This window comes from Geotrypetes seraphini, chromosome 3 (assembly GCF_902459505.1).
Source record: "Geotrypetes seraphini chromosome 3, aGeoSer1.1, whole genome shotgun sequence".
NCBI lineage: Eukaryota > Metazoa > Chordata > Amphibia > Gymnophiona > Dermophiidae > Geotrypetes > Geotrypetes seraphini.
The window spans coordinates 47,595,735-47,612,026 of NC_047086.1; the positions used below are offsets into that span (position 1 = coordinate 47,595,735).

The 16,292-nt window shown below is 43.1% G+C and overlaps 1 protein-coding gene across 11 annotated transcripts in view; it reads right to left on the reverse strand.

The window, feature by feature from the left end:
* Positions 1 to 16,292, reverse strand: part of SENP6 (SUMO specific peptidase 6) — a 373,212-nt gene that overhangs the window by 226,005 nt on the left and 130,915 nt on the right. For all 11 annotated transcript variants that reach the window (XM_033935430.1, XM_033935428.1, XM_033935423.1 and 8 more), the window contains one exon: positions 6,922 to 6,986. In XM_033935430.1, the coding sequence (XP_033791321.1) occupies positions 6,922 to 6,986 (65 nt within the window). The remainder of the gene's footprint in view (positions 1 to 6,921; positions 6,987 to 16,292) is intronic.

Here is a 16,292-nt window from a genome sequence, read left to right on the forward strand (position 1 = left end):
ACTCTAGAGGAGCGCAGGGAGAAGGGGGACATGATTGAGACATTTAAATACATCACGGGACGTGTCGAGGGGGAAGAAGACATCTTCTTTCTCAGGGGACCCTCGGTCACAAGGGGACATCCATTCAAACTCAGAGGAGGGAAATTCGATAGTGACATAAGGAAGTATTTCTTCACAGAAAGGGTTGTAGATCACTGGAACAAGCTTCCAGAGCAGGTGATCAAGGCCACCAGCGTTATTGACTTTAAGAATAAATGGGATGCCCTAGTAGGATCCTTACGAGGGTCGAGTTAAGGAACTAGGTCATTAGTACTCAGACTTAATGGGGTGGGTCAGTAGAGTGGGCAGACTTGATGGGCTATAGCCCTTTTCTGCCGTCATCTTTCTATGTTTCTATGTTTCTATGGTACTGATGGCTCAATAGCCGGAACCTGCGGTGCAGCAGGCTTCCTCGAATCAGGTAACCTCGATGAGGATATACGTCATAATGCACCAGTACCGATGGTACAACTGCCGGTACCATTGGTGCAGCAGGCTGTCTCAAAATGGATGACCTCGATAACGATGCGAAGCTAGGAATGGTGGTGTCTGTGTTTGGTCTGCATCAAGAGGCGCGATGCTGTAGAGACCTGTGACGCTTGCTGAAAACATACCAGTACCGATGGCTCAACAGCAGGTTGCCTCGAAGCGGGTGACCTCGATGAGAATGCACACCATGAAAAAGAGACAACCTGCGAAGCATGACAATGTTGGTGTCGACATTTGGTCTGCATCAAGAGGCTCGATGCTGTCGAGACTCTCGATGCTTGCTGGGAAGTAGATGGTTTCCGAGCTGGCTTCTCCGGTGCTATTTGTTCTTCTTATGCCAATGCAGGAGTTTTCAATGTCCTGTTGAATGCGACGGGCCTTGAAGGAGCACTGTTGTAAGATGCAACATCAAGCAGAGTACTCAGCTCAGTGTTCAAGACCCAAACATAGTAGACACCAACTATGAGAGTCTGTGACATTAAAAGGCCGCTGCGCCTAGAGCACTTCTCAAAACCCATTGACTGTATCGATAGAGGGGGAAAAAAAATTTTGTCAGTGAGATTATACTCAATGTAAAACAGAGAGATACCACCCCAAGGAAAAATCCGAGGCCGAAGCCCGTGTTTGAAGAAAAAAAGACGAAAATATATTTTTTTACAATTAAAATTTCCATTTCCTTTTTTTTTTTTTAGTAAAGAGAAAGAACAATACTGATAAGAAAAAAGTATAGAAAAAAAATGTGACAGCGGGAACACAATGCAGACTGAACAGAGTACTTCTTCGCTCTGTGGAAAACGAAGAACGGAGGTACCATGAGCCTACATCGGGCAGGAAGGCAATCAAGCATGCGCAGTGTGGGCAGTCGTGAAGTTTCTTAAAACTTAAAGTGACAATACACTTTTAATACTGTCTGTACTAGGGCTCTGTGGATAACGTCACCCACATGTGAGAATATGCTGTCTGCTTGCCCTGGGATAACATAGGTTTACTAAAGGCAAATTGTGCTAAACGAATCTGATTGAATTCTTTGATTGGGTGACCGGAAAACTAGATTAAGGATGTGCACTAGATGTAATTTACATAGATTTCAGCAAAATCTTTGACACGGTTCCTCATAGGAGGCTCAAAGAAGTTAGGGCCCAAAGTAGTGAACTGGATTAGAAGCTGGTTGACGGACAGATGCCAGAGGGTGGTAGTTAATGGAATTCGCTCAGAGGAGGGAAAGGTGAGTAGTGGAGTACCTCAGGGATCAGTGCTGGGACTGATTCTATTCAAGATGTTTGTGAGCAACATTGCTGAAGGGTGACGGTAAGGTTAGCCTTTTTGTGGATGATACCAAGATTTGTAACAGAGTGGACACCCAGGAGGGAGTGAAAAACATGAAAAAGGACCTGCAAAAGTTAGAAGAATGGTCTAACATCTGGTAACTAAAATTCAATGTGAAGAAGTACAAAGTGATGCATTTCAGGGGTAGAAATCTGAGGGAACCGTAAGTGCTGAGAGGTGAGAAGCTGATAAACTGACAGAGGGTTCTTGGGGTGATTGTGTCTGATATCTAAACAGTGTGATAAGGTGGTGGCTGTAGCCAGAAGGATGCTAGGCTGTATAGAAAGAGGAATAACCAGCAGAAGAAGGGAGGTGTTGATGCCAGGAAGGCAACGAAAATGGTAAGAGGTTTGAACCAAAAGAAGTATGAGAAGAGACTGGAAGACCTAAATATGTATACTTTGAAGGAGAGGAGATACAGGGGAGATATGACACAGATATTTAAATATTGAAAGGTATTAATTTAGAACCAAATCTATTCCAGAGAAGAGAAAATGGTATAATTTGAGGTTGCAGGGAGGAAGACTCAGGAGCAATGTTAGGAAATTCTTTTCACGGAGAGGGTGGTAGATGCCTGGAATGCCCTCCTGAGGGAGTGGTGGAGCGTGGGATAAACATAGAGGATCTCTAATTAGAAAACAAAGGATGTAAATTAAAGAACTAAGGCAGCGAATGGACAGACTTGCACAGTCTTTGTCCCATATGTGGTGATTTGGTGTAGGATGGGCTGGGGAGGGCATCAATGGGAACTCCACTAACATGGAACATGAGGATGTTACTGGCCAGACTTTATGGCAGATATCCTGCAAACAGGATGGTTAGATAGGCTGGAGTGAGCTTGGACGGCAACTTCAGCATTTGGAACCTAACACAATACCAGGTAGACCTGGGGTATCCAACCTTTTGGCTTCCCTGGGCCGCATTGGCTGAAAAAAATGTTTCTGGGGCTGCACAAATGCTGCAGCAAAACAGAGGAGGGAGCCAGCAAGACAGTAAACACCCGGGGGCAGCAGAGGAAAACACTGCATCGCCCTTGACCGGGGCCACAAAAAATACTTCACGGGGCCACAGGTTGGACACCCCTGAGGTAGACTTTACAGTCTATGACTCTGAAATATCAAAGAAGAGAGAAGTTAATTTAATCATGTGTTTGTAATGAGTATACTTAATGGACAGACTGGATGGACCGTTCAAGTCTTTATCTGCTGTCATTTACTATGTTACTATGTTCAAGGGAGAACAGAGAGAAACAGAACTGATGAAAAAATTGCCACTTAAATTGATGACTTATCAGGCACAATCATGACTATATCTATTGACCATTTACACCAGTGTCTCACAAACTTCTCAAGCTATGGCACACTAAATATAGTGGCCGCGGCTCAAGGCATCTGATGACATCATGCACATGCGTGCCATCATCACATCGATGTCCGCACACATGTGAATGCCCTCCAGACGGGCCCTGAGATGCCAGAATAGGGTGCCAGCAGGGAAGAGGGCCTGAGAGGAGAGGCACATCCTGTAGGCAGTCAGCTTGCACCAGTGCCTCTCCGCCTCCCCAGTGTGCCATGGCATACCTGAAATCTCAGGAGACACATTAGTGTGCCACGACAGTTTGCGATACACTGCTTTACACAAATCAATCTATTTCCAAATCAGTTTCTCAGTACATCTCTAAACTTTAGGTTTCCATAACAGAAAATTTTCTAAATGTATAGGATCAAATAAAACATAAGATTTGTTTTCAGATGCCTTACAGAGAATCCAATCAAATCCTTAGTCTTATATACCAAAGGGACTCAAACCGGTTAACAAAAGTTAACTCAAAAGAGCATAGGAGAACAATAATTGGACAGAAGGCACCTGAATTTTTTTCTTTACAAAAGAAATCTTGCTTTATAGGGTTCCTGAGGAAGGGGCGTTTTGCCTTGAAACAAAGCCTGGTTGAACCATTATCTTCGTGCTTCAATGTCAAAGGAAATAATTATTGATATTGTTACTACTGATGAATGCGGTAGCGCGGGACAAAAGTTAAGTGTATTTTCACTCGTGCTTTACTTTGAATTTGTGCTGCCACAGGGCTGTGTTTGTGGACTTTTTTAAAAAAACTTCATTAGGATACATCACATATAGTTAGTCACTAAAATTAATCACATTTATGTTAGCACACATATGAATTCCTATGATGTTGTATGGCAGAAACAGAGAGTCAAGTCTCTTGCCAGTAAAAGAAACTGGAACAAAGTTGAGCACTGGAACCAAGGTCCTCCGTTTTGGAGGGACTGGTTGTTTATAGCTCTTTACATTATCACCTTAAATTAGTTAGAATTGCTATTGAAGTTTCTTCCTGAACACAGTTTCCTGTTGATACATTTTTGCACTCTGCATATTACATTGTATCTTTTAAACTTAAATCTAACAAAATCTGTTCAAAGCCTTCCCCATATTCACCATACTAAGAGGTTTTCCCCTTAATTAGACCCACCAAGTGCTCACCAAGTTTAGCTGGCTTTGGTGGCATCTGGGGAACTCCTAGCCTCACTGGATTTGACAGAGGTTTACTTACATATTCACATTTTCCCAGAACATAGAAGTTTTTCAGCTTCCATGTACTGGAGAGGTATTTCCAATTTTCAGCGCTCCCTTTCGGTTGGTAACAGCGCCTCATACCTTTACAAAGGTGATAGTGGTAGCTGCAGCACACCTTTGCAAAGCAGAAATTCAGGCTCATCTATACTTTGGGACAATTGGCTGATCAGAGCTCCGTCCAAAGTCGAAGGTCGCCAGGCAGTGGCACAAGCTGTACAGCCTATATTTCTGTATCTTTTCCTTACTTTTACTCCCGACTCTAGATAAGCATTAGCAGTGGAGCCACCAGAACTTCCATAAGTTCCTTCAGTACCCTCGGGACATATGCCATCTGGCTCCATCGTTCTGACCAACTTTAGTTTAGCTAGCTCCTCCTGAACACAATCTTCTGAAAATTGTTCACAGTGTAACAAGCACCGTCCACAATATCTTGAATAACCAGTAGCATAAATAGTGTTTCTGCCATTACTTATTCAAGGTGCAAACTGAAGAAGTTGGGGCTTTTCTCCCTGGAAAAGCGGAGACTTAGAGGAGACATGATAGAAACCTTCAAGATCATGAAGGGCATAGAAAGAGTGGACATGAATAGATTTTTCAAATTACGGGGAACCACAAGCACAAGGGGGCACTCGGAGAAACTGAAAGGGGAAAAGTTTAGAACAAACGCCAAGAAGTTCTTTTTCACTCAGAGGGTGGTGGATACATGGAACGCGCTACCGGAGGATGTGATAAGCAGAAGCACACTACAGGGCTTCAAAGAGGGTCTGGACAGGTACCTGGAGGACAAAGGGATTGAAGGGTACAGATAGGAGTAGAGGTAGGTAATAGGGATAGAATTAGAGGATCAGAGGCAGTTACAAAATTAGTCATGGACAATGTTCAGGCAATTAGGCCTGATGGGCCGCCGCGGGAGCGGACCGCTGGGCAGGATGGACCTCTGGTCTGACTCAGTGGAGGCAACTTCTTATGTTCTTATGTTACACTTTCTTGTATTCCTTCAAAAAATGACTAACTCCTAAGACAGGTGCTTTGTGTCAAAAAGCAGTTCTGGTCAAATCTTTTTTAGCGGATACACTCTGCATTGAGTATTTTTTAGTGAATGCAAAATAAACATTACCCCTTATGCTGGGTTTTACTTTATTGTTGTCCTTTGGGGCTTTTCTTCCTCTTTATTTTGCTGAAGATTCTTGACCATCATTCATATCAAGCAGAGCAATATGTACTAAGCATCTAAGAGCTCCAGTCCTCTTAATCCTGTTTATGCCCACCAGAAAACAGTTGCCCGAGATCACCACTAAAGACATCTGGCAAAAATTAATACATTAGCTATAGAACATAAGAACTGCCGCTGCTGGGTCAGACCAGTGGTCCATTGCACCCAGCAGTCCGCTCACGCGGTGGCCCCTAGGTCAAAGATCTATGCCCTAACTGAGACCAGCCCTACCTGCGTTCGTTCCGGTTCAACAGGAACTTGTCCAACCTTGTCTTGAATCCCCGGAGCGTGTTTTTTCTTATAACAGACTCCGGAAGAGCATTCCAGTTCTCCACCACTATCTAGGTGAAGACGACCTTCCTTACGTTCGTATGGAATCTATCTCCTTTTAACTTCAGAGAGTGCCCTCTCGTTCTCTCTACCTTGGAGAGGGTGAACAACCTGTCTTTATCTACTAAGACTATTCCCTTCATTATCTTGAATGTTTCGATCATGTCTCCTGCATTATTTGAAAAGAAACAGGAAATGTCACAAACGTATCCTTTGTTGTTGGCAAACAAAAAAGAACAGAACTCCCTGCACACACACAAAATTTCATGTGCCATCAATAATGTGTACTCTTATTAAATAGCATGCACTATTCAGGAAGTGTAGACTCTTTCCACAATAATTTCCTATATATGTGATGATTCATGCACTACACAGGAGTGCTTGCTCTTAACAACATCACTCCCATGAAAACAGAATTTTTTTAAAAACCAAACAACCCAAAACTACACATTCTTAAAAACATAAGAAATGACACAAAACAAAAATTTTCTGGCTGCACACTCCTAAAACTAGTTCTGTGAAAATTCCAAGTTTTAAAAGTTTTGTATTTTGCTATATACTGCCAAATTAAAAAAAAATATATATAGAACATAAATTATTTATTAATCTGCAAACATCTGACTAGTCAATTCACATAAAATAGCTGCTGCATTTTATTTTGAAGGTGGGGGAAATTCTTGTTTTGGGATCAAAAGCCATCAAAGATAAAAAGTGCATAATAATTCAATACTTCAAAATGTATCCTAGCATGAATATTAATAAATGCCAATACCTAATACTTCCCTCTGAAGAGGCAGAAAGAAGAAACATTGTATATACCTAATACCTTCCTTTGGGCAGAGAGAAGAAGAAATATTATACATATTTATACAGCCATTGTATATAAATTCAGTCATTTAGACACTGCAAACTGTAGAATAAATTACACAAACCTTTGGGCCGAGGTCCTCTAATATGGTCAGTTTCTATCTTCTGAATATGAGGAGGATATTCTTTCCTGAAAAAGAAATGTCATAGATATACACTTTAAATCGAAATTAAAGAGAGAAAAAAAAAAAAAAAGGAGAGAGAGAGAGAGACTGCCTATAGAACTGCAAATACCACAACACAGTATACTGGGACTCTGATATACATTGGGAACAAACAAATCCTCTATTTTTACTTTGAACAAGTGCCTTTACCCCTTCCCCTCCCATTTTTTGCCACTATAGTACAGGGTCTAGTGACACATTTGAGCTAATAAGACCACAAATTATATAACTCTGATCCTTAAAAAGATCTAGCAACTCAGTTTATTCTTCTCTACTGATCTCTTCAAGACACCATTGTATTATGCAGTGCAATGCACCATAGCCAGTGGCTTGAACTCCTGTTAGATTACCAAAATACATTTCTTAGCAAGCAAAAATGCTTTGTGTAAGAACAGCTTCTCATATATTACCTGTTATAAGCGTACAACAAGCATAGCTAACCCTTCATTTGGCATTGTTGCTCAGAAGCAACATGTATTTCTAAGGCTCTTATGGGAAATCTGTATCCCCAAATGCCTGTTACTTGGCACTGTTGCTTGCGTTCAAAATCAAGTTATATAAAGCAGCCGTTTTCACCATCTGCCAATTAAACAGTTTATTATATTGCAATCAGCAACACCATAATAATATTGATGAGGTATCTATAAAACATTGTTCAGCTGGAAATATACCAACTACAAATTATTATTATCTATCAGATAAAAAGAAATTCCAAATAGATCAACAAGGAGTAGACAAATAAGCCTCTGATGATACCAATTGAGCTGCTTTCGTCAGGATATTTAAGATGTGATAAATACAAAAATTAATAACCGGTCAAAAGATAGAAAACAGAGAGTAGGGTTACATAGTCAAAATTCTCAATGGAAAAGTGTAAACAGTGGTGTTCCCCAGGGGTCTGTACTGGGACCACTGCTTTTTATCAATGATCTAGAGATGGGAATAACTAGTGAGATAATTATATGACACTAAGTTATTCAAAGATATTAAATCACAAGAGAATTTTGAAAAATTGCAAGAGGACCTTGCAAGACTGGGCATCAAAATGGCAGGTGATGTTTAATGTGAGCAAGTGCAAAGTAATGCATGTGGGAAAGATGAACCTGAACTATAGCTATATGATGAAGGGTTCCACATTAGGAGTCACCATCCAGGAAAAAAATCTAAGAGTGAACATTGATGAAAGGTTGAAATCCTCGGCTCAAGAGTGCAGTAGCAGCAAAGAAAGCAAATAGAATGTTAGGAATTATCAGTAAGGAATACAAAACATAGATGAGAATTTTATAATGCCTTTGCATCGATCCATGGTGCAGCCACACCTTGAAAACTTGGGTGCAATTCTGGTTGCTGCATCTCAGGAAAGATACAGTGGAATTAGAGAAGAGTGATGAAAATGACAAAGGGGATAGAACAACTATCCTATGAGAACATAAGAACATAGACCGGTGGTCCATCCTGCCCAGCAGTCCGCTCACGCGACGGCCCCCAGGTCAAAGATCAGTGCTCTAAATGACTCCATCCTCACCTGCATACGTCCCAGTTTAGCAGGAACTTGTCCAGCTTAGTCTTGAAATCCTGGAGGGTGTTTTCCCCTACAACAGCCTCCAGAAGAGCGTTCCAGCTCTCCACCACTCTCTGGCTTCCTGGACCACTGAGAGACACTTCAGGGACTGCAGGGACCAGATGGGCTACACCTAACCAGAAGAGGGAAGAACATCCTGGAACGACGCCTGGCTCACCTGCTCCGGAAGGCTTTAAACTAGGTGAGCCGGGGGAGGGGACCCACTCTCATACTAGTAGGGTAAGTAACTCCATTTTGGAGCCTGAGGTAAGTAATCGCGCGAATACCAAAGTGGACAGAGGCAATCTCAAGGGTTGCAAGAGCAAGATCAAGGAGGACAAAACATTTCGCATCAGTACAGAGGTAGACAGTGTGAGAGGGAGAGATTCCACCTTGGAATCTGAGGTAAGTATTCGCGTCATCAAAGAAGGAGACAGAGGGAGAGACAGACTCCACCTGGGGTAAAAATTCACGTGACTAATGAAGGGGGCAGAGGAAATACTAAGAGTGATAAAGGCAAGATTGAAGGGGACAAATTATCTCGGGCAGAAAACGCTCCATGCAAGCAGAAAGTATGGACAGCCATGTATGCTAATGCTCGTACTTGGGCAATAAAATTCTGGAACTGGAAACAGAAATGATAAATGCAGACCTTGATGTTGTGGCAATATCAGAAACGTGGTTCTCGGAGTCCCATGGATGGGATATGGTCATACCAGGATATAACTTACAAATCAGGGGGAGGAACAGCTCTATACATTAGAGAAGACATCAAAGTTACTAAAATCACAGACATCAAGTATAAGGGAGAATCCCTCTGGGTGAACCTTACCAGGGGCAATAACAAATGCATGTATCTTGGGGTTGTGTACAGACCACCAAGTCAAAAGGACGATGCAGACCAAGAACAAATTGAAGACATTGAGACCATCACACTGCGTGGAGAAACAGTGCTGTTGGGAGACTTCAATATGCCCAATGTGGACTGGAACAAACTATCAGCTACAACAAGTGACAGTAAGAGGCTACTAGCCTCCATACGAGGAGCACATCTCAAAAAGATGGTACTAGAACCCACCAGGGATCAGGCGATCCTGGACCTGCTCCTCACCAACGGGGACAGTGTCACAGAGGTGTTAGTAGGAGAAGCTTTGGCATCCAGTGATCACAACATGGTGTGGTTCCATCTGAAGAAAGGAATCACTAGGTCAAATACAACAACCAAGGTCCTAAATTTTAAAGGGGCTAACTTTCAGTGCATGGGGGACTATGTCTACACAGCACTGCAAAACTTGAGCACGACAGACAGTGTGGAGGTGCTATGGTCGGCTCTGAAATCAATCCTGCAAGAAGCAACCAACATATACATAAAAACTGTGAGCAAACGGCACAGGAAAAACAGACCGAAGTGGTTCTCAGCAGAAATCTCAGAACTAGTAAAGCAAAAGAAAAAAGCATTCGTAACCTACAAACATTCGCAACGGCCGGAAGCTAAAGAAACCTATCTGGCGAAATCTAGAAATGTTAAAATGGCAGTCAGGGAGGCCAAACTCCGAATAGAAGAAAATTTGGCAAGACATGTTAAAAAGGGGGATAAATCTTTTTTTTAAGTACGTTAGCGACAGGAAGAAGAACTCAAGCGGTATTGTGCACCTAAGGAAACCTGATGGCAACTTCATTGATTCGGACGCAGACAAAGCAGAACTACTCAATAACTACTTCTGCTTAGTCTTCACCTGCGAAGCGCCAGGTTCCGGACCTCAGCCACAGACAAAAGGGTGCTCGGAGGACCCATTCCGGGACTTTGCAATTACTGCGGATAATGTCTACCATGAACTATTAAAGCTAGGAAGGTGAATAAAGCCATGGGCCCGGATAATCGACACCCCAGAGTACTTCGGGAATTGAGAGATGCTCTGGCAGAACTGTTGGCTGAGCTTTTTAATCTTTCCCTAACAAAGGGAAAAGTTCCCTTGGACTGGAAAACTGCAAACGTTATCCCGCTCCACAAAAAGGGATGCAGGTCAGAGGCCGAAAATTATAGGCCAGTGAGTCTCACATCAATTGTATGTAAACTTATGGAAATGTTGATCAAAAACAGATTGGACACGATTCTGGATGACAAAGAACTAAGAGATCCCCATCAGCATGGCTTTACGAAGGAAAGGTCTTGTCAATCCAATCTGATAAACTTCTTTGACTGGGTAACAAAGAAACTGGATAAGGGAGAGTCCATGGACATCGTGTATTTGGACTTCAGTAAGGCTTTTGATAGTGTCCCACATCGTAGATTACTGAACAAGATGAACGCGATGGGCCTAGGAGAAACACTGACTGCATGGGTAGAAGACTGGCTTAGTGGTAGACTCCAAAGGGTAATGGTAAATGGTATTCCCTCAAAAACATCAGAAGTGACCAGTGAAGTACCACAGGGCTCGGTCTTGGGCCCAATACTATTCAATATCTTTGTAAGTGATCTGCCTCAGGGACTTCGAGATAAAATTACATTATTCGCCGATGACGCCAAACTATGCAACAGTGTAGGCAGCGCAGCAGAACCTGATAGTGCAATCATGCCCAGCGCTATGGAGCAGGACCTACTTTTACTAGAACAATATTCCAGTACTTGGCAACTGAATTTTAATGCCAAAAAATGTAAGGTTATGCACCTTTGTAGCAGAAATCCACGCAGAACATACACCCTTAATGGTGAAAACCTAACCAGAACTGCAGCAGAACAGGACTTAGGAGTAATCATCCGGGAAGATATGAAAGCTGCGAATCAGATGGAGAAAGCAACAGCAAAATCTAGACAAATGCTGGGCTGCATCAGAAGGAGCTTTATCAATCGTAAGCCTAAAGTGCTACTGCTGTTGTACAGATCAATGGTGAGACCTCACCTGGAGTACTGTGATCAGTTTTGGAGGCCACATTATCAAAAGGATGTGAAGAGAATGGAGTCGATTCAGCGAATGGCCACTAGGATGGTCTCAGGACTAAAGAATCTCCCATATGAAGAACGTTTGAGCAAGCTGCGCTTATATTCTCTCGAAGAGCGCAGGGAAAGGGGGACATGATAGAAACATTCAAATACATCACGGGCCTTATTGATGTGGAGGAATAAATATTTTGTCTTACGGGTCCCATGGCGACAAGAGGGCATCCGCTAAAACTCAGGGGGGGAGGAAAGATTTCATGGGGACACCAGGAAGTATTTCTTCACCGAAAGGGTAACTGATCGATGGAATGGTCTTCCACGTCAGGTAGTCGAGGCCAGAACCACGCTCGACTTCAAAGGACGATGGGACACACAGGTGGGGTCGCTCCAGAGGAATGCTTAAATGATGGAGGGAGGGAGGGTTCTTGAGTGGGCAGACTTGTTGGGCCGTCGGCCCTTTTCTTTTCTTTTTTTTTTTATTTATCTTTATTAGCAATTGCAAAGGGAACATACAACCAGGAGCACGACTGTGGAGTGTTTGCAGTCTGATCGTTGGCCCTTTTCTGCCGTCATAATCTATGTTTTCTATAAACTTCCTTAAGTTTGTACGGAATCTATTCCCTTTCAACTTTAGAGTGCCCTCTCGTTCTCCCTACCTTGGAGTGTCTATTCCCTTCAGTATTTTGAATGTTTCGATCATGTCTCCTCTCAGTCTTCTTTTTTCAAGGAAGAAGAGGCCCAGTTTCTCCAATTTCTCACTGTATGGCAACTCCTCCAGTCCCTTAACCATTTTAGTTGCTCTTCTCTGGACTAGAGAGTTGCGCAGGGACAGAAATCCCACCCATCCCCACCCGTCCCCGCTGAAGTCTCACCCGTCCCCGTGAGGAATCCCCTCCGTTCCCACCCGTCCCCGTAGGAATCCCCTCTGTCCCCGCCCGTCCCTATAAACTTCAGAAATAGTTATTTCATTTAATTATGCTACTGAATTAAAGGCTCTGGTAGAAACCCATTTACAAATAAGCAAAAAGACTTTATTAATTTGGAAATATTAATTGGGAAGAATACATACTTTGTAAATGGGTTTCTACCAAAGCCTCTTTTGTTTATAAATTTTTATCAACACAACTAATATACTACTTTATCCTAAAGCAAAAAAAAGAAAGAAATATAATTTTTTTTCCCTACCTTTGTTGCCTGGTTTCTGCTTTCCTCATGTTCTCATTCAGTTCCTTCCATCCACTGTCTCTCTTCCTTCTGCGTCTTCCATTTTCTCTGTTACTGTGCCTCTCCCTTTCTCCCCCCTTCCAAATTGGTCTGGCACCCATCTTCTTCCCTCCGCTCCCCCCATAGTCTGGCATCTCTGTCTTCTTCCCTGACAGCGTCTTCTCCCCACTCTCTTCCCCATTTCTTTTCAGCGTCCTTCTCCCCCCCATCTTCCCCATGTCCTGTCACCGTCCTTCTCCACCCTCTGTCTTCCACATGTGCTTTCAGTGTCCTTCTCCCCCTCTGTCTTCCACATGTCCTTTCAGTGTCCTTCTCCCCCCTCTGTCTTCCCCATGTCCTTTCAGCGTCCTTCTCCACCACCCCCCCGTCTTCCCCATGGCCTTTCAGCGTCCTTCTCCCCCCCTTTGTCTTCCCCATGTACTTTCAGCGTCCTTCTCCCCCCGTCTTCCCCATGTCCTGTCAGCGTCCTTCTCCCCCTTCTGTCTCCCCCCCGTCTTCCCCATGGCCTTTCAGCGTCCTTCTCCACCCCTTTGTCTTCCCCAGTGCTTTCAGCGTCCTTCTCCCCCCCCTCCTTCTCTCCCGCTCCGGGTGCAGCACAGCCGGCCAGGTCCCCTTACTTTTGTGGCGCTTCCCCAACCGACCGACCGACAACAGCCCCGGTCTGACAAACCTCCCTGCCCTTAACCGCGAATCTAAATTTCCTTCTTACAGCCGCTTTGTTTAAGACCTCCCTCCCCTCCGACGTCAGCGCTGACGTTGGGAAGACTTCTGTTCGGCTCTGTGCTGCAAGCAGAGCAGGTAGGGAGAAAAGCCGCGCGACTTAGTACATCCAGCCCCGCAGGACCCTTGGAGGCGTCCCCACGGGATCCCCGCGACCCTAGGGGGCATCCCCACGGGATTCCCGCGACCCTAGAGGGCGTCCCCACGGGATCCCCGTGACCCAAAGGGGGAACCTGCGGGTCCTGCGGGATTCCCGTCGTCCCCGTTCCCGTGCAGCTCTCTACTCTGGACCCTTTCTAGTACCGTGTCCTTCTTCATGTATGGCGACCAGTGCTGGATGCAGTACTCCAGGTGAGGGCATACTATAGCCCGGTACAGCGGCATGATAACCTTCTCCGATCTGTTCATGATCCCCTTCTTTATCATTCCTAGCATTCTGTTCACCCTTTTCGTCGCCGCCACACATTGCACAGACAGCTTCATTGACTTGTCGATCAGAACTCCCAAGTCTTTTTCCTGGGAGGTCTCTCCAAGTACAGCCCCTGACATCCTGTATTCGTGCATGAGATTTTTGTTACCTAAATGCATCACTTTACATTTATCCACATGGAACCTCATCTGCCATGTAGATGCCCATTCCTCAAGCATTTTTATAAATGATATTGCTGAAGGGTTGTCGGGTAAGATTTGCCTCTTTGTGGATAATACCAAAATCTGCAATAGAGTAGACATGCAGGATGCTGTGAATAACAGTGTGTTTTCACTGTTATTGTTGTTTTCATGAATAAAACTTTTATTGGAAAAAAAAAAAGAAAGACCTGGCGAACCTTGAAGAATGGTCTGAAATTTGGCAGCTAAAATTTAATGCTAAGAAATGCAAGGTCATGCATTTGGGATGTAAAGACCCGATGGAACGGTACAGTTTAGGGGGTAAAGAACTTATGTGCACGATCGAAGAGCGGGATTTGGGTGTGATTGTATGTGATGATCTTAAGGTGGCCAAACAGGTTGAAAAGGTGACGGCGAAAGCTAGAAGGATGCTAGGTTGCATAGGGAGAGGTATGGCCAGTAGGAAAAAGGAGGTATTGATGTCCCTGTATAAGACTTTGGTGAGACTTCATTTAGAATATTTTGTACAATTCTGGAGGCCGCACCTTCAAAAAGATATAAAAAGGATGGAGTCAGTCCAGAGGTTAGCTACTAAAATGGTTATGTGGTCTTCATCATAAGGCGTATGGGGACAGACTTAAAGATCTCAATCTGTATACTTTGGAGGAAAGGCAGGAGAGGGGAGATATGACAAAGACATTTAAATGCCTACATAATGTAAATGCGCAGGAAAAACTGCAATGAGAGGGCATAGGATTAAGTCAAGAAGTGATAGGCTCCGGAATAATCTAAGGAAATACTTTTTTTACAGAAATGATGATAGATGCATGGAACAGTCTCCCAGAAGAGGTAGTGGAGACTGTGCCCAAATTCAAAAGGACCTGGGATAGGCATGTGGGATCTCTCGGAGAGAGCGAGATAATGGTTACTGCGGATGGGCAGACTAGATGGGCCATCTGGCCCTTATCTGCCATCATGTTTCTATGAAAAAAGAATACTGGACTTAATGGACCTGCACTGTGTGGCATGGTCTTTTAAGATCTACTCTCTTAATAACCTTTAGATAATGAGAATGATAATTCATTGATTTTCAAAGTTACTTTCAGAAAAAGAGATGTTAATTTCTGTAAAGCAAAAATCTGTATTTTTCCTGATGCTGTCAAATAAAAAGTGTTTATAGCTTTATAATTCAGAGTTATGGCCTTAGATGCTACATTTTTCCTAACTGTCCTTGAAAGTATTTGATTGTCTGCTAGGTTAAATAATATATTTCTCTTTTTTTTGGAGGGGGGATTTCTTGTAATTAGAGCTAAATCTTAGGAGTCATCAGAAGTAAAAACTTTGAGACACTGGAGTAAATGCATAAGTTATCTCTCCTCCCTTTTTTTTTTTTTTTTTTAATAAAACCATGCTAGCGTTTTTAGCACTGGCTGCGGTGGTAACAGTTCTAATGCTCATAGTATGAGCATTGAAGCTGTTACCACCACTGCCAGCACTAAAAACGCTAGCACGGTTTTGTGAAAGGGTCGATTAATGGTGTATTTATATTAGCCTAATTATTTTTCTATATTTTATTATTGCCTTAAGGTCAAAATTGCCTCCTTTGTTGATGTGGGCTAGGATAGAAACAGAAAATAGAAAAATGAAGGCAGATAAAGACCATATCTTCCTTATGGTTCCAATGTACTTGTCCCAAAATTTCTTCAATTTAGATATATTTTTCATCTCCACCATATCCACCAGGAGGCAGTTCCACACATTTAGCACCATTTCTGTGAAAAAGTATTTCCTGAGATTACTTCTAAATCTATTCCCTTTCACCTTCATCCTATGCCTCCTCATTCCAAAGCTTCCTTTCAATTGATAAGAGACTTGCCTCATGTGCATTTAATCCATGTAGGTATTTAAATGTCAGAGAAAACAACAAAGAAGAACCAACAAGGTCTGCAGTTAGGGGTATGAGAACAAAACAAAGAAAACTGCAGACGGGCGTACAATGATGCAGGCAAAGTTTATTATGTCAATAAATGGAATGCTGGTCTTAGCTGTACCTTTCTCCTCCACTGCTAATTTCAGACTTTGTTCCTTTCATCTAGGTGCTCCCTATGCCTGGAATAAATTGCTTGTCCATCTAGATCAGCGGTTTCAAACTCAAACCCTTTGCAGGGCCACATTTTGGATTTGTAGGTACTTGGAGGGCCGCAGAAAAAATAGTTAATG